Below are 24,035 nucleotides of genomic sequence, written 5' to 3'. Positions count from 1 at the left end.
CACTGATACTTTACACTGGGAAACCATTCACAAATTATTTAGAAAAACATTACAATTTTAATAATCAAAAGTAAAATTATTAGTTTCACAACAGTGATTATTTAGGAAGAGTATTGTTTTCTACTTTTGATTAAACTTTTCGTATATTAATTGACCAGTCACTGCATCTTCAATAGCCAGCCCTACACAAAACAAAAGTTTATCAGCTACATGGTGGCCATTATTTAAAACACACCTAAAGACTTAAATAGTATAAATTTCTTTCCATGCGAGCGTGCTGTCTCCATGTTTACTGGTCCCTTAGCAACCACTTCACCCACCTCTGCATAAATATCACACTATATATATATATAATGAATGATGAGATGAATCTTTAAAGAGATTATAATTATACTTTTGACAATAGTATATCTCCTGCTTCTTTCATAGCTCCTGCTCTGCTGTCTACAATAACTAATGAATTATTCATGAGCTCATCATCCAGCTCTCTCCAGTCAGGAAGACAAGCTCCAACACCTTTCATATAACACAAGGAGCTTAATCAATCCTTAAAAAACTAATCTCACTTAGAATAACAGTCCCCTCTTTAAGCCACTCTCCTTTCACAATAGGCTCCTTTGCCATGGACACAGTTACAATGATATCAGCACCTTCACAGGCTGTCCTGAGGTCTTGGTAAGGCTTTGCATTCACAGCATCTCCTCCAATATCTGCTACACATTTCTGGATCCTCTCCAAGTTACGCCCCCACACACGAATCTAAAAGATGGCATGAGTGAGTATCACAAGCTGTTACTCCTCACCTCTTTGTAAGAGCATATTTCTCTTAATGCTTCAGCATGTGCCCGGGCTTGTACCCCAGATCCAACTATGCATAGTGTAAGATCTGATTGAGGTGGTTTAGTGTACTATATATAGAGTAAATGATTATCATTTATAGTTATTATCAAGTGCAAGTTGTTTTATACTTTCAATGCAACAGCTGAGGCAGCAGCAGTCCTCATGTTAGTAATGGTAACTCCATCAAGCAACTAGAAACAAAGTAAGAAAATTATTATTATTAGCAGCTAGGGTTCAATGTAACAGCCAGTCGTGATCATTTACAGTGCATTTACAGTAAATAAATATGCATATTAGAAATGAATAGGTATCACTACACCATATATATTTATAATAGTTGGTTCTTACTGCTATTACGCTGCCAGTTGAGGGGTCCATCTGCACCACAATCGCTTGTATATTGGGAACACCTTTACTCTCATTGTCAGTATAGAGAGTAAGCACTTTCGTTGCAAGACAATTACTTGAATAGCAATATGCAGGCATGACTCCTAAAAAACTGCAGCAGATAATGAATAATTTTATTTAAAAAGTATCTGCCATTTAATTACCCTCCATGCTCAGTCGTATTCAGGAAGCTCCTCACAGGCTGGACGACTTTACCATTAGAGAAATCTGCCAGTCCTTTCTCGACTACATTTATTACATCAAGCATGGAGACAAGCTCCCGGATCTTTCCTGCACTTATGTATGGAGGACCTGCAGACGCCATTACAAAGCTATGCAAATTAGAGGTGTGGCTCAGATCATGTGCTTGTAGGCGTGGCCAACTTCCATTTAAGGAATTTCTAGCAGAACAAGGAAAGGGAGCCATTTTCTTTCTCTTTCCACACAATTCCAAATCTTTCTGGTAGATCCTTGGCCGTGTAGACTGACCAGAGTCCGCGGCCTCAACCCACTGATATATTTCTAAGTATTTAAGTGTCACTGAGTCTCACAATATGAGCGGAGGAGGAAAGGAAGTCCACGAGCTATTGACTGAGCCCATTACCTGCCACTGCTGGAATGGAGATAGAACAAGTGAGTAATGATATATCAGTAGAACTAAGTGGCAGGGGAGCTGATGTATTGAGTTTTAAATACAAATGTATTATAGTATAAAACACATGTACATTATTACATGTAATGCACTTTCTTTCCGATTTTAGAGTTTGCCATTTCCCCTAACAATAACGAGGTTCATATTTACACCAAGTCGGGAGGAAAGTGGGAACTTGAGCACAAACTGATGGAGCACACCTCACGTGTGACCGGAATGGACTGGGCGCCAAAAGGAGGGAGTCTCGTTACTTGTGCCGCCGTAAGAAACCATTCATACACGTACATGTACATGTATTTTTATTGGGAGACACGTCCACTACTTAGCCCTGTCCCTTTAGGATCGTAACGCCTATGTGTGGAAGTATGACGGTAAGGCCTGGAGTCCTGTCCTTGTTATATTGCGTATCAATCGTGCTGCCACCATTGTCAAGTGGTCGCCGCTGGAGAACAAGTTTGCTGTTGGTAGTGGAGCAAGGATAATATCCGTCTGTTACTTTGATGAACAGAACGATTGGTAAGCGATTTGACTTCTTTTAAATTACATTTCTTCTCCATTACTCCTCTTTCTTATTTCTTTGTCTCCACTTTTCATTTCCTTTTTTATAATTGCTCTTTCTCTACATAAGGTGGGTGAGTAAACACATCAAGAAGCCGATTCGCTCCACAGTCACTTCACTCGACTGGCATCCAAACAATTACCTCATTGCTGCCAGCTGCAGTGATTTCAAGGCTCGAGTTTTCTCAGGTTACGTGAAAGAGATTGAGGAGAAGCCAAGCGAGACTGTCTGGGGAAAGAAGATGCCCTTTGGGAATGTCATGGCTGAATTCTCTAATGGAGGAGGTCAGTGACGTAACTGGCTCTAATTTTATTTTAAAAGTAATACTTGTTCCAGGTGGTTGGGTTCATGATGTGTCTTTCTCTCCCTCTGGTGACAAGCTTGCTTGGGTCGGCCATGATTCCAGTATCTCTGTTGTCAACATGGCAGCTGGTGCAGACTGGTGAGTGTATATGTAATAATAATAATAATAATAATAAATAATAATAGTAATAGTAATTTTATTTCTCTGCAACCCACCCTACGCTGTATTTCAGATTTGTTTATAATGATAATAATAATAATAATAATAACCCTAATGTACAAATGTAGAATCACCTCAAAATTTTTTTTATTGATTAATAAATTAGTAATTTTAAATTTACAATAACGTATCTCGATCATTGTCACTATAGCGTTGCTACGGTGAGGCACACTTACCTCCCGTACATTTCCTGCCAGTTCCTCACTGAGAGCAGTATTGTTGCAGCTGGCTTTGATTGCTATCCTGTCCTCTGGTCCCACGACGACAACAATCAACTCACATTTGTGAATCGTTTGGACCAGGCGGAAAAGAAAGCTTCTGGACAACTTTCGTGAGTTACATTATACATGTAATCTCGTGGATCCTTTAAAAAAATTTTTTTCCATCTTTCATTTTTGATAGTGCTATGGAGAAGTTCAAGGGTATGGACAAGAGGGCAACTACTACTGGCTCTTCTGATACGACTCTGGACTCCACCCATCAAAATGCCATTACGTAAGTTAGGCACATGTACATGTACTTGAAATTGTAGGGTTACGGTATGTGCTGCAATAAATAAACAAATAAATGAATAAATAAATAAATATTGTATAATAAATAAATAAATATATATACATGTATGTAAAATTATAATTGCTGCATGTATAATAGGAGCTCGTTTTCCCGGTATAGCAAGGCTGCAAAAGTCATGGCAGCCATTTTGTTTGGGGGTGAATCCTACTTAGTAACGCTACCGCGTTACTAATGTATGGTACTGTACTATTTTGTAATTAATTTATTATAATTAATTATTGCTGTGTTTCTTGTTCCCCTAATAGTCAGATATCAATTTTTGCTAAGGATGGAACTGGTGCCTCCAAATTCTGTACTACTGGAGTTGATGGTCGTCTTGTTATATGGAACTGCAAGGTAAGACTCAGTTAAATGGTACTACATGTATATGCATCATTGTGTCTTTTTCTTTCGTTTCTCTCTACCTTTCTCTTCTCCTTTTTTTTCTTTATTCTTCTTCCTCTCAGTCTTTGGAGTCTGCCATTGCTGGACTTAAATTTTAGACTGATTGAGGATCAAAATTTTGTCCTTAAGACTCTTATTGACATTAGTAGCTATAGTGTGTGTAGCTAGCTGAGTTTAGTTTGAACTTTTAACTTCATAGGCTTCTTTTTCACAATAATACTTGATTTATCAAAATTAGAAATCATATATGCGTGCGATGCTCTGTATAATAACTTTTAATTAACTATTGGTAGTTATTAATAGTTATTAAGTTAATCGTAAGGCGTCGAGATGATAAATTGAATAATAAGTTATGTCCTTTCCATTAACGATTGAGTACTGGACCTGAGAATTTGGATATCTGTCCCTTAACTCTCTCACTGTGGAAGGCAATGGGAAACACTCGTGTGGACTAAAGTGAGAGAACAAAGGGTTAAATATTGACATGCACGTTGATGTGAAAATTTTCTAATTTTTTTGTAGTTGTGTTTTTTTACCTTGTTACTGTGATGACAGTGTCCGGGGGACCAGGGGATGTCTTTTTAAAAGATTTTTGTGGTTTGTAGACTAAAAGAAGATGGGGAATTTGAGACTCTGAAGGATTTCTACAGATAATGGTAAAAAAAAACAAATTAAAATATTGATAAAGGGACATTCATGGATTGAGAGAGAGCAGGTTCATTTTAAAGTATTATTCATTTTATAGTAATTAATATTCACATTGTAGTGTTATTCACAGTGTGTCTGAGTCCTCTCATGAATCAAAGTATTACTGATATCCCATACACTGCCTCAAGACAGTGACCACACACACACACACACACAGAGTGAGTGTGCGTGTGTGAACACAGATTTGAAATTTTGAATTAGTGTCGAATGACAAGAGAAAATTATTGTTTGTGTCAGGGTTTCCTTCCCCACAGGATTTTTTTATGGTGTTTAGCTTTTTGTCAGTCAATTATGAAAATTGCTCCAAAATTCGACAAAGCACCCTATGCTATAGTACAGGGTCATTAGCCAAATTTTGCCAAAAATGACTAAGAAAGAATTTTTGATTTTTATAATTTTTTCTGATGCATATACATGTCTTTATGTTGCGTAGAAAGTTTTAGCTGATTCCGATAAAATTTGGATTTTTTATGAATTTTTAAAGTTGCTCAAAAATTGGGCCAAAGTCCCTGTACTATTATAGTACAGGGTCATTGGCCAAATTTCACCAAAAATGAAAAAGTGAGAATTTTCTATTTTTATAATTTTTCTGATGCATTTACATGTCTTTATGTTGCGTAGAAAGTTCTAGCTGATTCTGATAAAATTTGGATTTTTTATGAATTTTTAACTTGCTCAAAAATCAGGCCAAAAACGAAAAGGTGAGAATTTATAATAATTTTTTCTGATACATATACATGTACTTACATGTTCCTTATAAAACCATGCACGGGTCTACTGTACTGTACATGTACTTCATTGATCAATCATTTCTGCCATGCATACAGTTTAATCATGTTTTTCACATCCAGTTAGACAGTAGTAGTAGTAGTACAACATATACATTGTATGCTAGAGGGTAGCCTATACAAGCCTATCTCTTAACAATGATAAATAACTTGAGCCAAATTCAATAGACTAACCAAATCAGAGTTAGTCTATTCCATTGTGTGTGTCCGTGTATGTGTTTCCTGGAGTTTGGTGTTTAATGTAAATTTCTCATAGAAAGATGTCCCCAAGCAAGACAGAAGCTACATTGTATATGATAAACAAACTATTAACGTCCTTTGTATTCAACAGTACACTATGGGCATACACTTATAACAAACTCTACACAAACACATACTAATGTACCACCATTCTCTCTCTCTCTCTCTCTTTCTCTCTCTCTTTCTCTCTCTCTCTCTCTCTCTCTCTCTCTCTCTCTCTCTCTCTCTCTCTCTCTCTCTCTCTCTCTCTCTCTCTCTCTCTCTCTCCTCCCTTTATATGTACACTGTACATGTACAATTGTACATGTACATGTATAGAGTAGATATGTGTGTATGTGTGTGGGATACAAGGGGCCCTAGAGAATTAAGAAAGACAGAAGGATTTGAAAGCTAGGATATAGGATAGGATAATGTAATAGTCTTGTAGATGCGTGTACATGTACATGTACATGTATATGTATTTGCCATGGGCTCTCTGTATAAATGTGTGTGTACATACTTGTAGTTTATACTTGACATTCTTTCTTGTTGAGTATTTTGTCTTGAGTCATTACTGGAGCTGTTTGTCTAATATGTTTGTTTATTCGTACATTTGTATCCAGCATCATGTAAATACATGTACATGTATGTCTTGTACTCTTTGTTTGTGTACATATTCATTTGTTTATCATTGTTTAATAATGTTTGGTGAGAAAGTGTGTAGTATATTTGTGTGTTTGCTCCACCAACAGCTGTTCCTCTACCTTTAAACTGAACACCTGCAAGAACTGGCTCTTTTTACACCGTCAGCCTTGTCCGTCATAAATCATTATTATAACGATAATTGGCTAGAGTATGTCATCCCTTTTGATAGTCTAGCCTACAAAAGAGATTCTAGTTTTGATAAGCCCCACTTTGAAACCTATATACAGCTGCTCTCATTACCAGGTAAGGTTTCCTGTGACTAAGTCCGTAACCAAAACAAAGAGAAGGGCTAATGGAAGTTTTGTGTGTAAGGGCCTTATGGTGGTTGAAAACATTACACACTTGTATGGGCCCACAGACACACACTGATGGTCCTCTCCCTTTTATTGTGGGGCCCTTTTGTAAACTGTCCCAGGCATTGGGTCGCCTGTACTTCAGTAATAAATCATTTCTCTTTGATTTAAATTCAATTGGAAGTCATTGCCCCTCTAATATGAAACCTATAATCCCTGACATGCATAGACCTATGTAAGTCAGACACGAGTGTTATGATGACACAGTCTTGTTCCTATTAAATCATTCCTGCAATTTTAATTCAATTCATGTATCCCAGTTCTGCTAATCATTTTGTGATTCATATAACAGGCTGACACACACACACGTGTATTATTATCATTATCATTATTATGAGCATTGTATTACCGCCCAGGATACTATTATGGCTAAGATGTAGATTAGCCTGGCCTGTTTATTCTAAGTCCTATGCCCATTCCATGGTTTTCCTTCGGTTGTCTATCACCATGACAACCACCCAGTGTCATGCCGGGACCTAGAATAGCCTGAGACACAACTTGCTGGAGGAAATAAAGGAACGTTGGTCTGTTCCACTGGACGCAAGACTTGAATTTATAATAAACAAAGAAGTGTGCCCAGACATGATGAGGTTATAGAGCTAATGGTATTGTGATACTGTATGGGTATTTTGACTGTCTGGAAGGATAAGGCTAGAGCTAATTATACCAAGTACCCAATAGATTCAAGAGCTATTGCCCCCACCTCATTTAATAACAGACATATGTACAGTACTATCTGTGTGTATTTTTATGAGTTGGGAGCAACCTGTGAATATTTGACATAGACCAGTTTTTCATTGCATAAAATAATACTAAGACTGGTCATGTTTGTACTGTACAACCAACATGTAACTTCCTTGCTAATACACACTACAATATAGGAAGCTCAGTCTGGCCTAAATCTCACCAGAAGCCACTGGAATAATAGGAGGTGGCTATTGGGACACAATAACATAATTTAAATGGGAAACGTGCACCTGCTGCATATGGCATGTATCTCTATATGCTTTTGGTGGTAGACCATACACACTGGAGAGGGTTCACTCTCACATGCTCCCATTCACACAAACACCTTTCCTCTCTCTCTCTCTCCCTAAAATTCCATTTCCACTTTCCTCCCTCACTCCTTTATTGTATAGGGCCAATGTCCAGGTGTACAAGCCTCAAAGAGAAAGCAAGTAATTGGTTCACTGGATCTGATATCCTGACAACTAACAAACAATCTTACCTTTGAGACAATATTAGAGAGAGAGAGGGAGAGAGAGATAGTGGGAGGATATCATATTTAATCCTATAATTCAAATCACATGCTTGCATATAATAATAATAATAATATAGTGTGACATTTCTCTTGTATGGATGTTATGTGTGTGTATATTATTGGGCAATGGACCTTGAGGTACACAGAGGCAAATATTATTAAGACAAGGTCAGAAATGATAAATTTTCCAGCTGGCTGGAAAGGAAAGACGGGGAGATAATTGAGTTATGTAAGGTGCCATGTGGTCAACTATGCAACCACATGTAAAATACCAAACAAACGTAGGACATGACATTGAAGAGGAGAAAGAGGAATAGCTATATATAGTTGACACACATTATGTAATTATTTTAAAATGGCCACAACTCTAGGAATTGCAATATCGGAATCAGCTCAAACTTTATCCACAAACTCATAATATGTATGTAAACTCATAGATAATAAAAATTGAGAATTCTCTCCAAGTCATTTTTGATGAAAATCAGCCCAAGACCCTGTACTATATAGCACAGGGTCTTTTGCCAAATTTTTGAGCAACTTTATAAATTAAAAATTTTGATTTAAATCTGCTACGCAACAAATACACGTACACGTATGAAATGTCCCAAAATAACATAGAATCACTCACACGTGCAGGCAAGATGTGTACTTGAATTCATGATAAACTCACACTGTTGGTCTTTGCACAATGTAACCGGACCTCTTCAAATCAGCATAAACCTACAATATTTGTTTATAGACATTGAAAGAATGTATATTTTAGGTGGCTAGTATTATTTTTAAAGACGTGTTCACCTGGTAATATTGCAGCTGGGACTTGTTGCCTCTCAGAAATGTGTGGTATGCCTATACATTTAAATGAGAGAGTACATTATCTTGCAATGTTGTCATGCTGAAATATAAACTTGTGGCAGTTTTTTTAAGTTTCATTTTGCCAAAGAGTTGGTAAACCTCTTATAATAACAATGGAGAATTCTTTGTATGTGAATGCATACAATCACACATAGCCCCCTCTTGTCTCATAAGCATGATATAAACTATATTATTATAATATAGATTCATACATATTGACTCTCTGGTTAAGCTCTCATTATTATAGCTTATAAACACAAAATGGGTCCAGTTTATGTAGATGTACAGGTATTAATGTGCTTACTACAATGCAAATGACATGTGATAATGCAACCCGATACCATTTAGTGTTCATAATAGTAACAATAGAAGGTAATGCAGTATGATATCTAAATGAGTCCAATATATTACACTCATCATCATCAGTTATGTACATGTACATTTAGTTGCACATGGACACAGTCCAGTGGATTCACTGGAGACCTTAGTGTGATTCAGTGTGGTTGGGATATTTAATTGTGTGAGATGTGGTTGCTTTGTTAAATATGTAATAGTTGTCTTTGCTATAAACAGAGGGCAACACTCTGACACTCTCTTATCAGACAGGCCCACCTTTTGAATTGTCCAAGGACCGCCTCCAGTTGAAACAATCTCCATTACTCCCTATAGAAACATAGACTGACAAACACCACATAAGTGGGGGTGGAAAGAGGATAGGGAGGAAAGGGGAATAAACCACTCACACATTCTTGTAAGTAGAGGGCCTCTTCTGGGTATAGGTAGGTCTGACTTTTTTCAGTGTGGCCATAATAATTCCAGTGTCCTCCCTAGAGTGTGTGTAGCAGCAGCTTCCCATTAATTTGTGTATTATACATAAACTTTGTAAAGGTGCCCTACCCAGCCACTGTCCCTTTCAATCCTCTAACCCACAGACTGGGTGTTTCAATGGATAGTAATTTCACTATTATAAAGCTAGTTGACACAATTTTCCAATGAATTGCAGATATATAGGTCCATTATTATCATAATAATGGAAGATTTATAATATACTAGCTACAACACAGCATATACACACACTGACACAAGTATAATATTATACACTAGTAAGTAATGACTCTCTCTCTCTCTGTGGTATATATACATGTACATGTATACGTGTTGACTGTATTCATTGCTACTATTACAGGATATAAGGATGAGATTGAAACATAACATAGAAGAGCAATAGATCAACAATCCTTTCAGGTTACTAGCCACATGGATAAACATGCACTGAATGCAGTCATTGAGTTGGTCGATATTTTGTTTCATAGACTAACCACTGATATTGAAAACAACAAGGGGTAGAATAGTAAGGAAAAAAGAGGGCCATTTATTACATACAAGTATGTACATGTGTGTGTGTCTGTGTGTGTCTCTGTGTGTGTGTGTGTGCAGTATACCTCACAAGTTGTAGACATCATGTGTGAATTTGTTTATGTGTTTATGAGATAATGTGTGAATGAGTTTGAGGCAAATATTTGGATATCCCATCCCATTAGTATTGGGTCATATGGCACATCCACGCAATGAATAGTTCAATGAGATGAATATAATCTCTCTTTTTTCCTTTTCCCTCTCTCTCTCAATCGCCTTTAATTCTCTCTCTCTCTCTCTCTTTCAAGTAATCAATAAGTATAAATTTTGTTTACCTTCTTAACTTTAAGCAGCAATTTTCCACTTTCTTGACTACAATACTCAGCCACTGACACATTTCTCCTGTACAATCATTATAAAAGAAATAATTAAAATGCGTGTTATACGCGATGGTGACTCGCCCGTGCAAGATTAGTTGCTGGATACCAGCTGTGGTACAAGAGGCAGAGGGAGTGAGGGAAAGAGAGTTTAGCTGGTATTTCATTGGAAATGTCTGTTGGTTTGTCTAATAGGATTAACAAGTCATACCTACCCTTTATCAGGTTCTCCCTTGAGGCTTACACTCATTTATATTATTTAGATTTGGCTCGTGCAGCCAGAGTCAGCCTGCTACAAGTGGGCAAAGGGCATTAATACACATTTGCTTTCTAGTACTACTTGTTCTTTATTATATTTACATCCCATTGCTATTATTAGTTTTAAATGATAGAAGCTATATCCATGCCTATATACTCGTGTTTATGTTTAAATGTGTCTGCCACCCTGTCTCTTATTTCTCTTCCTCTCTTAAATCACCATTTCAATGTTTACAATACTACTCTTGGAATGCTTGTCATTATCATTATTATTATTGTTGTTGTCATTATTAAAATTATTATTATTATTATTATGGAACATTAATGTATAATTATCATTATTATTACTACTATTATTGTATTTTTAAATGATGTTGTCTGCTATTGTGTTTTGTTTGTGGTATCGGTTTACTGGAAAGAAAGTCTATTTGACAACTGACCCCCTGACGTAGCTGGATCTGTGTACAATCTCATTTTCAAAGTTTTGGTTTAGTTGTAATGTTTATATGAGACAATAAAATCCCAATCATCCCTGCTATGTGCCTTATAACAAACAGAGCTAGGATAAATGGCGTTTATCATTAATTGAATTTTAGGATTGTGTGCATAGTATTTGTAGTGTCTACACATAACACTGGGGATGGCATAACAGGAGGAGAGTAGGAGGAAAGAGATAGGGAGAAAGCGAAGAAATTTATTTACATTCTTCTCCTCCTATACCTCCATCCCCCTCGTCTACCTCTTGTACTATGAGAAGGGGCTAATAATCCACTATTATTATTATTTATTATTATAGCTATAGATGATAGGTTAGTGATGAAGACAATGGAATTAGATTTATTTACATTCTCCGCCACCTGCCTCCCCCACCCTCCCCCTCCTCCTTGTCTCTCTAGAGCGCCTCGCTGATAACTAACTTCGATGTTTGTCTTTCTTTAGACAGCAAGAACTGATATCCTGTGAGAAAAGAGGAGAGTCTTTCTTCTTCGTCCTTTGTCCCTCCAACATTTAGAGACTTTTGTCCCATTTTAGCAGGTAGTGCTCCTTCTAAATTGAAAACACTACAGAAATAGAATAAATGCCTCATAGTGGTATGACATTAATATTGGCATGGTTAGCTTAGCTATTGTCATTAAATTATTGTGTACAAGGAGGAATGAAGGTTGGGAAGAAGAGTATGTGTGCAAATATGCATGCGTGTAGCAGCTTACAGGTGAGTTTCGTTTTCTCCGCTGGCCATGTTAAAAATGCTCGTTCCCTATGAAGAAAGAACAAGAGATAATGACAAAGCAGGCATGTGTGTGTGTTCCAAATGGGATATACCAAAACGCCCGCTCTATGTTTGTACATAACAAACAGGACAGCAACTTGCTGTGAATATAGCTTGCATCCGAGCGACGAGCCCTCCCACGCAATTACAGAGATCAAAGAGAATGTATAGTTGTAATGTGTGTGTGTGTGTGGTCACCCATAAGGCCACACATTGCTAGGAATGCACAGGATATAGGCGGACTAGTTTCTTAAAAATAAACACTCTGGAGGATATAAAATAGCTAGAGAGAGGCCCAGCTTGCAATCTTGTGACGGAATTAGACTACATGATCTTCGAGCAGTGCCTCCAGTGAACTAGTCATGCAGTTAGCCTTGAACCATAGCAAAATGTACGCTCCTGTCCCTGCACAGCAACCAGCGCAGTATCTACTGCACCCAGTGCCTCCTTTAACGCCTCACCATCATCATCTTCCACTGGGGCTTGCAGCAGGACTAGAGTACACTAACAGACCTCCTCCTCCTCCACCACTTCTGAGCACCATCGACAACTCCAGCTCTGCTGCGCTCTCCATTTTAGCTAGAGTTGTATGCGACGGACAGCAGAGAGTGCTAGAGGTCCATCAAAGACCTCCTTTCTCTTACATCACTCTCATCTCAATGGCCATCAAAGGATCTCCTAGAAAGAAGCTCACCCTAAACGAGATTTACACATTCATAATGGACAAGTTTCCCTTTTACAGGGAGAACAGGCGAGGCTGGCAGAACTCCATAAGGCACAACCTCTCGTTAAACGAGTGCTTTGTGAAGGTTGCAAGAGAGAAAGAAGACCCGCCAGGCAAAGGCAACTACTGGACACTCGCTCCTGAGTTTATGGACGCCAGCCCCGAGCTATGCGTCAAGCTCAACAGGAGAAGAAGAAACAGGAGAAGAACAAGCAGTACTAGAGAGGAATCTGCAGATGGAGAAGCAGAGAGTGACATTAGTTCCAAGAGACCCTCTTCAACAGGTAGTGCATATAGTGAAGGAGAGGACTCCAGTCTTCCTAGTCCCATTGAGAACTCACCCACGTCCTCAAATGCAAGTCTACTTACCCCTCCTTGTAGTCCAAACGATTTTGTCTTCAGTGAAACCGGAGGGCCGGTCACTACCCCCACGTCTCCATTGAGCGATCGCTGCAAACGCTTCTCCATAGCAAGTTTATTGTCATAGTTTTTAATATTGCACCGTCATCCTCGGACATCGCCTATACACTGCTGTTTATAAAATCAGGAGATTTATTATAGATACTATATTCTCTTTCATTCTCCTTCTATACCCTCCTCATCCTCTGTGACTCCTTGGTTGAGTTTAAAACCCTCATGCTTTATCCTATGCTATATTTTCTATGACTCTTGCTTCCCTCTTGCCATTACCCATTTTGTGTAATCACTGCTCTGTATTTTAGTGCTTTTTGCATATATTACTATATAATATCACAAAATTATGATTATCATTATTATTATTGTTATTAATAATCAAAGCTAGCCATATTGTTTGCAAAATTTCATAAATGAAGCTGTTGCTATCATAATTAGAAACCACAGATCATCCTGCAACAGCCTCACTATGCAGTAATGAATGTTAGCAGATCTGAGTGCAATATGAATTTTTTTAGAAAGATTAATTATAATTATAATCAATTAATTATTAATGATTATAATTGATTTTTGAGCTATGAATATAATTATAAATCATGCAAAGAGAAAAACTCACTGTGTGTTTGGGATACTGAGATAGAGAGATTGGAATACGAAAGAAAAGGAGGAGAGCTGTAGAAAGAAGCTATCTTATAGATCTATAATTATAATTGCCTCTACATAAAAAGGGGAGGGGCTACATGTGGCTTTGAGGTGTGCATTAATTAGAACGGTTCAGTGTGTGAACTTTAGGAGTGAGAAGAAGAGAAAAGGCTATGGCGCTAAAGAACGCCTCATCCTCAACCAGTACACCCCCTGTGGGCTCCATTGGTACCAGCAGCGAGGACCTCATTCGACTTTCTGGCCCACTAACGCAAGAGGCCATCATCAGACAACTCCACGAGAATTTTATGGAAGGAAGATGCTATGTAAAAATCCATTCCTTTGTGTTATATATAATGTACTGTATTATACCAATATGTGTGTGTGTCATTTTATGCCTTCACTATATATATACATATATATATATCTTCTAGACTTGGATTGGTCCCATATTACTGTGTGTCAATGCATTTGAGAATCCTAGCTCAAGCATGATGGCTACACTACAAAGTGTGGGAGAGAAAGTACTCGAAGAATTATCACAGAGCAGAAGATCCCGCTCCATCATATTCAGGTAAGGGCATTCATATTGTTATTGTGTAATGAATACAATTATTTGCATGCTAAATGTAGTTAATGTATTTTATAATTCGTTTCCTTTTTCCCATGCGTGTAGATATTTTGCTAAATAATTTGTTATTTTTCATTAAAATGTATGCGTATGTAATTAGTACAGGGTTATGAGTAATTGGTGTTGTTTTTTTTCTTTGCCAATTTGTGACGTCATGCATGTATTGTCACACGTATAACATGTACATGTAAATGAAACGAGTGAGTAAGATATTGATACTTCCTTCCTCTTTTCTCTCGACCTCCTCTAGTGGTATGAGTGGGAGTGGCAAGTCATTCACAGCGGACAGGCTCATTGTGAAGATGTTTTCAAATTCAATGAAGTCAGACTGGCTGCAAGATATCAGGAAGGTACTACAGTACTTTGTACATATGTACCATGACTGTGTCTTTATTAAATAATTATTTTATCTCTCTCTCTCGTGTTTTCTAGTATTGGCAGGTATCATCGGTCGTATTAAAGGCACTAGGTACTGCTGGTACTCAAGCTAACAAAGATGCTAGCAGAATAGTAAGAACAATAATAATTCCTTTATTAATATTATTAATGGATCGTTATTTTGCGACACGCCCACAAGTGACATTTATGCACACACACATTGCACGCTTGGAGAGTTATCACTATAAATATATTACAGGGTCGATTGGTTGAGTTTCATTACCAAGGAATGCAGATAACTCGTTTGAAAGTAAACTGTTATTTTCTGGACCAAGTAAGTAGTTATCTTAGTTACAAACTACATCTACCTCTACTATAATCAAACCTTTGAATATATAAGTACATCTCTGTGTGTGTGTGTGTGTGTCTAAATTTTGACTATAAATTTCTTCCTGTGATCTACTAATTGACAGGTGGATGATGGTATGTCTATGTTGCATGTGTGTTTGTTTGTGCATGTGTGTCTTAGTGCATGCTATTACGCACATACGTGAGTGAGTAAATAACGCTCTACATGTATATAATAATAATAATAATGTGCCTCGTATGCCATATAGCATGCGTGTGTCTTTGTAGTATTTTCCAAAAGTGTTATTATTGATGTTTGTGTGTGCGAATGAATGATTGCCAGTCCAATCGTGTATTCATCAGCTTCTCTTTGTATAATGGACTATTTGTATTGCCACAAAGTTCTTATATTTGTCAACACACCAGGCTAGGGACTGTTTGTTGCATTAGTTCCTCTTGTTTTGCTTTGCATTCTATTCCTTTGTTTGTACTTCACTTTTTGTTGCTTGTTCTCGTGTGGGTTCATGATGAGGTATGGTTGTAGTATGAGGTGTTCGTATCAAGGAATGAAATAGTTTGAGACACTCTTGAGGTCATGTCATAGATATTGTAGTGATACCACTTTGATCTCTTTCTCTCTCTCTCCCTCTCTCTCTCCCTCTCTCTCTCTCTCTCTCCCTCTCTCTCTCTCTCTTTATAGACAAGGCTAGTTAATCCTCCTCAAAATGAGCAGAATTATCACATATTCTATCAAATCCTTGCCGGACTAACCTCCGAGGAGAGAAGTGAGTGTACACATTGTACTCATGTACTTATCAATGTACATGTACATGTACTCCCGGTCTCCCACACTCATACACAGCTCCTCTGTGCTGGAGTGGCCTAAGTGACAGCTGCGTGTGTGAGGCTATTTGAAATATTGCTTTTCCTTTACTCCTTGCTATTAATCAATAGCTTAATTCATAGTAATCTGGTGTACTTATGCTCTCTTGATCTGATGCTTAGGGAAGGTTGAATAATTTTAAATATGTCAATTATCGTAGTCTCTTGTTGCTCCTCTTCTCTCTTGGTGATTCTTAATTTAATGAGGAGCAGTGATCACTATGGTTATGGGAGAGGGTGGGAAAGGAGTGATTTGATCTCCCCTTGTCTTTGTTTGCACATTGTGGCTAAGAGGATTGTTGATAACAAATTCTCATTCTGTACTGGAGGATATCCAATATCATTTTAGGAGAGAGAGAGTCCTTTTATCTTTGTTTTTTTGAACCCGTTTTGTTTTCTCTTTTACATTTATACCCATCCCCACCACCATTATTACTACATTGTACATGTATGTATTTACTCTTACCCTTCTTTTTCAAGGCAAGTTTCATTTCCATCATGTTGATAGTCGCTCCTTGCACTATCTCTCTCAAGCGGCTGATCCTCCTGACAGCCCACAGCAACTACAGAATCACTTTGAGGCATGGAAGGTAATTCATTTCCATAATAATAATAATAATAATAATAATAATGATAATAATAATAATAATAACAATAATAATAATAATAATAATAGTGCCCAAATGTGGCTTGGTCGCCTTCCTACCATCCCATCTGTTTTGGATGGCCAGTGCATGCTGACTTTCTTTCTTTCTTGTCCTTTGTTTTATCTTTTGTCTTTTTATGTTTGGTTTCTCTTATTTTTTGTTTTGTCCTTAGTGTATTTTATTTTGTATGTCTGTGTGTTGTGATGTATTGTATTTTTGTCTTTCTTTATAATAATAATAAAAATAATAGCACACTTACAGTTTGTATGGTAATCCTTTAACATTATTAATACATGTGTACAGCTGTATTTTGTGTTAATGCTGTAAGGTGTAGGGTAGTTCTACCTCCTCTCTCTCTCTCTCTCTTTCTCTCTCTCTCTCTCTCTCTCTCCCCTCTCTCTCTCTCTCTCTCACTTATTTCATAGCTTCTGAATGTCAGTTATTTGTAGTATAGTACACACTCTGTACTAACTGTACATGCACATGTAGTAATTAATGGCCTGTATCTTCTCTCCCTCTTTCCTCATGCATACCTTCACAACTATTAAGCATTAGGAGCGTGTGTACAATGATATACATGTACACATAGTTTAAATGCTATTAATGTGATAGATATTATGCTATTAATGTGATAGGTGTACAGTAATGCTTTACTTAAAACGATCAGCAGCTGCTTTTAGTTTTTTGAATTGAACTTCCATTTATCTTATCAACAACTATTGACACTTGGTACATAGAACACACAGACTGGGATATGTATTAATGTGTTGTGATTGAGACAGGGTGGTGGCATTTGAATTTTGTACATGTAAATGCACCCTGCCTTTTGAATGGTTTAAAATTCAATTTGAAATTTGATTTTCTGTCTGGCTGTGTAATAAATGATTATTTACTGTCATAATAAACTCTAATAATTTGTAATTGATTATGCTTAATACATAATTGTTATGTAATAGTGGAGTACTAGGCTGTATGCTTTGCTAATAATGAGTTTGCATAATTATTGCAATTATAGTAACGAGTAATTGATTTGTCGCAATGCAAACATATTTTATGTCGCGCGAATTTATTTCATTTGTAATATTTTTTTTAAATTTTTTCCTTGGTAGTCGAGTCTGGCTCAATTAGGTATACCTCTCCATGATGTCATGAAGGTCCTTGTCGCCATTTTGCTCCTCGGTAATATATTGTTCTATGAAGCCAAGAACCAAGAGCTCTCTGTTCAAGGCATCGATGGTGAGTACATGTACTACAGTACATTGTTGTGCATGAAGTAGAGATAGGGATAACACTACAGTAATGACACCTTCCTCATTATAGAAGTGTCCTTATTTCAAAAGTTCATTAATGCACATTGTATTGAGACTGCTACTACCCTACCTCTCCTGATTATAGAAGTGTCCTTATTTTAGTCTTGTGTGGAGGTTGACCTATATATATATATATAAAACTACAATTTAAGATTATCTTGTGTACAAAAAATAACTCATTTCTAATACATTCTGTGTATATACATTCATATCCAGTTTACTTTTGTCTTGTTTTATTTGAGAATTACTTGTATAAGCCTCCTTGTACATGTACATGTACATTTAAAATTACTGTAGATTCCTTATCATGGTCTATTCCTCCTGGTTCCTAGTTGTCTATCTCCTGAGGCATTTTTAGACTCTCTTATCTTTATCTGTTTTTATTGCTAAGTGAGCTCCCGGCTGGCTATCAACTTTGCTACATAATTGCCAATTGTTTAGGTTTTATGGATTTTGTCCTTGATAATAGTCACCTGCTTGGTGGTTGATAGCTGCATGTTCTAGTGCAGGAGGTTATACCTCCTAGTGCGTGTCTAATTACCAATTAATACATTTGAACTGCTAACTGTGTAAATATGAATGCAATCTTAATATGCGCCTACACGTAGCTCCATGTACATAAACTGCTTCATTTACAATTGTTTTTATTTGTTGTAATTTCCCTCTCTTCTCTCTTAGAGTTGAAGACCATTGCTGGTTTATTGGGTGTCCATCATCACGTTCTTCAGAAAGGGCTCACCCAGCGTACTTACCTCTCTCATCACGGGGCCGTCAAATCAAACTGCTCTGCTGCTGGGGTAGGGAAGATACCAACTTTAAATGTTTCATGTCCTTTTCTACAACTCTCTCTCCCTCCCTCCCTCCCTCTCCCTCTCTCTCCCTCCCTCCCTCTCCCTCTCTCTCCCTCCCTCTCTCTCCCTCTCTCTCTCTCCCTCTCTCTCTCCCTCTCCCCCCTCTCTCTCTCCCTCCCTCCCCCTCTCTCCCTCTCTCCCCCCTCTCTCTCTCTCTTTCCTCAGGCTAACAGTGCCAGAGATGCATTAGCTAAGTCCCTGTACATACGTACATCAGTTGCAATAATGAGGCGCATTAATACTCTATTGAAGGGAGCAGGTGCTCACTCTCCTCAGAAACCGCTCAGAAACGGCAGCCGGTTCTCACATCAGCTCTCTGAGTCCTCTCAGTCTTCATCTCAAGTCGAAGTATGAGAGATTTAGTCAAACTATACTTGACAATTTAATATTATATTATTACTGTATATTAATATATTGATATATATTGAAGTAGCTCTATTAGTTGTAACTATTGGCGTAGCTATGAAAAATATACATGTAATAATGCATGTACATGTAGTACATTGCAGATGTAATTTTGTTTGGCATTGTTGTAATATTGCGAATTCTCTTCCGAACTTGCCCTCATTCTTTTGATTGTTTTAGAATGTCGTGAGTATTTTGGATTTGTTCGGTTTCGAGAGAAACGAGAGCAACTCTTTGGAGCAGCTCTGCATCAACTGGACATCAGAGAAACTCCAGCACTTTTACATGCAGACTGTGTTTCACGACACACTGAATAACTGCAAGTAAATAGCACAGCTCTCTCTCTCTTACTATAATATGTGTACTTGCTATTATCTTATTAAAAATATTTTTATTCTTTCTCCCTCTCTTTCTTTTCTAAAGGAAGGAAAATGTTGATCCTTTGTTTGAGAAAGATGTCCATGATTGTTTTCCTTGCATTGAAGTGATAGGGAACAATGTAAGAACTGATAATGCATGGATGTAGTATTTGTTATTATTAATATTTATCCTTTACAGAATAGTGGTATATTAAAGGAGCTGAATCAAGAGACAGTCTCACCACTGTGAGCAACCAACTCTCTCTCTCTCCCTCCCTCTCTTTCTCTCCCTCTCTCCCTCTCTCCCTTCCTCCTATTAAATTTTCTTTCTTAGTGTCACATCAGAAGATGTGCGGGTTAGGATGAGGCAGAAGTTTGGTCATTATAACTGCTTCACTCCTTGTGCTGGCTCTTCTTCATTGTTTGCTATCAAACACTACTGTGGAGAGGTGAATATAACATATCTGTTCTTTACTCTTGAGATAAGCCTCTCTTACTTCACGCGCTTTCTCTTTCGATAGGTCTCATACGACACTTACAATATACTCAATGCTAATGCAGACTCACTCGCTGATGACATTGTTGCTGTTTTCTCTACTAAAGTGAGTATTGTAATTCCCTACACTCTAGGGCACCTTTTTTCCGAGGGCTATAGATTTAGAGGATGTATAATTTGCTGTATTAAATTTTGTGATTTTATCCCAAATTTGAATTTTCTGTACCCATAAACAATTAATTTGAGGAATTTATTTTCACGAATAGTAACAAAACCCGTGAAATATATAGCCCTAAGAAAAGCACCCTATAGTATTAAATGGAACCCTCCAAATAGCAGACATTTTTATTCTTTGATTTGACAACGAGTATGTATACACGTGTATCTATAGTAGAGCTAGGATATTTCATCAAAAATTAAAATTTGAGAAGTCTCCATTTTTATAATTTTTTCTGATGCATATACATGTACTTATGTTGCGTAGAAAGTTTGAGCTAATTCTGATCAAATTTGAATTTTTTTATGGAATTTTAAAGTTACTCTAAAATCGGGCCAAAGTCCCTGTACTATTAGTAACGCAGTAGCGTTACTAAGTAGGATTCACCCCCAAACAAAATGGCTGCCATGACTTTTGCAGCCTTGCTATACCTAGTACAGGGAATTTGGCCAAATTTCGCCAAAAATGTAAAGATGAGAATTTTCCATTCTAATAATTTTATCTGATACATATACATGTACTTATGTTGCGTAGAAAGTTTGAGCTGATTCTGATCAAATTTGGATTTTTTATGGAATTTTAAAGTTACTCTAAAATCAGGCCAAAGTCCCTGTACTATAGTACAGGGAATTTGGCCAAATTTTGCCAAAAATGTAAAGATGAGAATTTTCTATTTTAATAATTTTTTCTGATACATATACATGTACTTATGTTGCGTAGAAAGTTTGAGCTGATTCTGATCAAATTTAGATTTTTTACAGAATTTTAAAGTTACTCTAAAATTGGGCCAAAGTCCCTGTACTATATATAGTACAGGGATTTTGGCCAAATTTCACCAAAAATGTAAAGACAAGAATTTTTCATTTTAATAATTTTTTCTGATACATATACATGTACTTATGTTGCGTAGAAAGTTTGAGCTGGTTCTGATCAAATTTAGATTTTTTATGAATTTTTAAAGTTATAGTTAATCCTGTGTAGATAACAATAGTAATTCATGTAATATTAATTGCTTAATGTAATTTTATCGTCTTGTTTTCACAGGATTGCAAGTTTGGTTTCGTTGCTCATCTTTTTGCATCAGAGAGCAAAGATTTACTATGTATGTGCATTGTTTTCCTAACATGATGATCCTCTCTTTTACTTTATCTCTCTCTCTCTCTCTCTCTCTCTCTCTCTCTCTCTCCATGTTACTTTGTCTCTTTTAGCTGATGGGAGTCCTAAAGGCCAAATGAGTCGAATCACTCCAAGTTCATTGCAACATTCTAGGTTAGTTTAAAAACTTGTACATGTACATTTGTACATGTGTACATGTACATTTGTACATGTGTACATGTACATGTGTACTAGCTGTCCATTATATTTCTTCTCTTTTTAGTCAAATGGACTCAAGACAGCCTTCTGCCTTTGTACAAGACTTTCAAGTACGTCCATGTACACATGTACTTCTGTTGTTATTATTGTCAACGTTACTTTGTACATGTACATGTACATGTATTTTTTATTGTCAATCTTACATGTACATGTACATGTATATAGGCTCATTTGGACGATGTATTGAGCGTGTTAAAGAAAACTAAACCATATTTTATCAGGTGTATCAAGGTATGTTGATTCTTCTCTGATTGATTCACTTGGATCCCTTGATTTTTATATTTTATATGTATCGGACCCTTATTTCTTTATTTTTAGTCCAATAGTTCTCAGACCCCTGGTCACTTTGATCGTGAAGTCGTCGGCCAGCAGATTAAAGATATGGCAATATTTGAGACCGTGGATCTCATACAAGGAGGTACAGTATGGGAATGTGAGGACATGGGAATGGAAAATGAGAGAATGAGAAACAGCTACATGTATGTGCATGTACATGTATTGTATGTAGTCTGGGAATTTAAGGATTTGGAATGAAAATTATCTGATCATAGGAATGAAGATTATAGCTCTTCTCTCCTGCAGGTTATTATCATAGCATGATCTACAAGGAGTTTGTAAGACGGTATCAGATGATAGCTCCAAAAGCTTTGACGAGACTACGCAGCAAATGGCACGAGATGACTGAAGTATTATTATTATGTTAAAACTATTAATCACTACTGTACTAATAGGATCTGTTAACTGCTTTTGCTTACATATTACAAAATGAGTCCATCACTGAAGACATGTGGGCACTGGGACAGACTAAAGTTTTCCTAATGTAAGTACAAAGAAATGGGCTATTCATTATCTACTCTACTGTCTAATGATGTACTATTTTAAATCATGTATGCGTGTTTATGTATTAATTCTAGGGATGAGCTGAGACAACATTTAGAAAAGCTAAGGCAACAGATGAGAGCCAGATCGGCCATTAAGATACAGAGATTCATTCGCTCGAATCTCTTCAACAGATATCAACGAGCTAGCATTAACTCGTCGCCTCTCACCCCCAGACTGTAAGATTAGTCTTCTTCTCATTTTTATGCTCCCCTCCTCTCTCTCTCTCTCTCTCTCTCTCTCTCTCCTTTTATAGTGAGAGGGATCTATCACCCTCGCCTCCTCCTCCCCCAATTCCTGACAGACAGAGGAATGGTCTACCGCCGGTAGCTCCAGTACCAATTGTATCTTCTGTTGGTGTCAGCTCACGCAATTACACTATTGTTGGGAACTATAAGATTGCATTCCCTCAATGGAGAGTAATGAAGTTTAAATATCCAGGCAAGATACATAATCCTATGTGTGGAAATTTTCAAGGGGATAAATTGTCGCAAATTTTGTGAAACGAGGGGTCATTTGCGAGATTAAAACATGTGAACATTTCATCTTAGAACGTTGGTTTATGTATAATTAGAATTTATTACGGTATTGCTGCAATTTTGAATGGTCATTAATTAATTTTAACTCTCCAAAATCTTACAAAATCGTGGCACTTTACGAAAATTCAGCCTCGTGAAATCCTGCAAATTTATCATTTGCGAAAATTTATCCCCTCTAAAATTTCCACGTATAGCGGGGAGTATTAAAATTTGTAGTGTTTCTATTCTCCTGCCTGCCCCCTTGAACTTTGCTGTAAACAATCCTTTGGCTGAAACTCCGTACATATGTACATATACATGTACTTACTGTTTTTTTTTCTTTCTCTATAGAAAACGGTCAGGCTTCTCTTTATCCAGGGGATCAAGTGTTTGTTCTTGGGAGAAGTCAAAAAAGAGGTTACCTTATTGTAGAACACGGAGAGTTTCATCTTCACATTCCTCATTATTTTACTGAACTACGGGTAAGCCCCTGTCATTATTATCATAGAAGTCGATTATTTTTATTTCTAGTTGGCCCCACCCACAAGTCAGAGCCCCATTCCTCAGAATATTCCTCCTTCTTCTCCTCTTCTTCACAATCCGTCATACAGCCAGCTCTGAAGTCAAACCACTCATCCGTTCAAACAAGCTACAACTGTATTTAAAAAAAGATTAATAATTTATTCATTACAAGAAATCAAAATTCTCTTTTATTTTTTTTTGTTTTTGTTTGTGAGTAATTTTAATAAAGATAATGACTATTGAGATAATAATAATTATTGTAATATTGTCTCTCACTTATTATTTATTTCCTACAACTGTAATTTTACTGTGGTTTGGGCCAAAGTATTATTATTTAGCTTTAAACTTGTGGTCTTCAGTGTTACTATTACCT

At 37.0% G+C, this 24,035-nt stretch overlaps 5 protein-coding genes and 1 long non-coding RNA gene across 6 annotated transcripts; 4 read left to right on the top strand and 2 right to left on the bottom strand.

The window, feature by feature from the left end:
* Window positions 1-9: 9 nt before the first annotated feature.
* On the bottom strand, window positions 10-1,663 carry LOC100640786 (ketimine reductase mu-crystallin-like). The gene is made up of 8 exons (XM_003384512.3): window positions 1,392-1,663; window positions 1,189-1,339; window positions 969-1,031; window positions 804-908; window positions 567-759; window positions 395-516; window positions 236-338; window positions 10-182 (listed from the first exon to the last, which is right to left on the bottom strand). The coding sequence occupies exons 1-8, from the start codon at window positions 1,652-1,654 to the stop codon at window positions 121-123; spliced, it is 1,062 nt and encodes a 353-aa protein (XP_003384560.2). The 5' UTR covers window positions 1,655-1,663; the 3' UTR covers window positions 10-120.
* Window positions 1,631-4,152, top strand: LOC100635601 (actin-related protein 2/3 complex subunit 1A-like). Its single transcript, XM_003384472.3, has 9 exons — window positions 1,631-1,860; window positions 1,989-2,140; window positions 2,220-2,395; window positions 2,508-2,722; window positions 2,775-2,880; window positions 3,113-3,292; window positions 3,364-3,456; window positions 3,780-3,870; window positions 3,981-4,152. Exons 1-9 carry the CDS (start codon window positions 1,782-1,784, stop codon window positions 4,014-4,016), a joined length of 1,128 nt encoding a protein of 375 aa, XP_003384520.1. The 5' UTR covers window positions 1,631-1,781; the 3' UTR covers window positions 4,017-4,152.
* LOC109580482 (tRNA-splicing endonuclease subunit Sen54-like) lies at window positions 4,104-13,910 on the bottom strand. Its single transcript, XM_019993704.1, has 10 exons — window positions 13,820-13,910; window positions 12,007-12,053; window positions 11,713-11,856; window positions 10,496-10,562; window positions 9,548-9,631; window positions 9,417-9,467; window positions 8,748-8,798; window positions 8,623-8,672; window positions 4,455-4,562; window positions 4,104-4,369 (listed from the first exon to the last, which is right to left on the bottom strand). The coding sequence occupies exons 2-10, from the start codon at window positions 12,033-12,035 to the stop codon at window positions 4,225-4,227; spliced, it is 729 nt and encodes a 242-aa protein (XP_019849263.1). The 5' UTR covers window positions 12,036-12,053; window positions 13,820-13,910; the 3' UTR covers window positions 4,104-4,224.
* Window positions 4,297-8,100, top strand: LOC109580483 (uncharacterized). Its single transcript, XR_002184252.1, has 3 exons — window positions 4,297-4,374; window positions 4,441-4,574; window positions 7,831-8,100. It is a non-coding gene; the product is annotated as an uncharacterized LOC109580483 (long non-coding RNA).
* Window positions 12,079-13,644, top strand: LOC100640658 (forkhead box protein L1-like). Its single transcript, XM_003384511.2, has one exon. It carries the CDS (start codon window positions 12,428-12,430, stop codon window positions 13,274-13,276), a length of 849 nt encoding a protein of 282 aa, XP_003384559.2. The 5' UTR covers window positions 12,079-12,427; the 3' UTR covers window positions 13,277-13,644.
* A 61-nt stretch (window positions 13,911-13,971) lies between the features above and the next one.
* On the top strand, window positions 13,972-24,007 carry LOC100640531 (unconventional myosin-IXa-like). The gene is made up of 26 exons (XM_019993700.1): window positions 13,972-14,171; window positions 14,280-14,419; window positions 14,727-14,826; window positions 14,909-14,986; window positions 15,114-15,188; window positions 15,903-15,987; window positions 16,565-16,674; window positions 17,841-17,967; window positions 18,720-18,838; window positions 19,058-19,240; window positions 19,478-19,620; window positions 19,721-19,796; window positions 19,856-19,902; window positions 19,991-20,105; window positions 20,178-20,258; window positions 21,414-21,471; window positions 21,578-21,638; window positions 21,748-21,793; window positions 21,909-21,974; window positions 22,062-22,161; window positions 22,326-22,429; window positions 22,475-22,563; window positions 22,658-22,801; window positions 22,879-23,063; window positions 23,492-23,622; window positions 23,672-24,007. The coding sequence occupies exons 1-26, from the start codon at window positions 14,019-14,021 to the stop codon at window positions 23,759-23,761; spliced, it is 2,706 nt and encodes a 901-aa protein (XP_019849259.1). The 5' UTR covers window positions 13,972-14,018; the 3' UTR covers window positions 23,762-24,007.
* Window positions 24,008-24,035: the final 28 nt, after the last annotated feature.

Source organism: Amphimedon queenslandica, unplaced genomic scaffold (assembly GCF_000090795.2).
Source record: "Amphimedon queenslandica unplaced genomic scaffold, v1.1 AMPQUscaffold_13490, whole genome shotgun sequence".
NCBI classification, from domain to species: Eukaryota; Metazoa; Porifera; class Demospongiae; order Haplosclerida; family Niphatidae; genus Amphimedon; species Amphimedon queenslandica.
The sequence above is the reverse complement of the archived record's forward strand: the minus strand, read 5'-3'. Positions and strand labels throughout refer to the sequence as shown.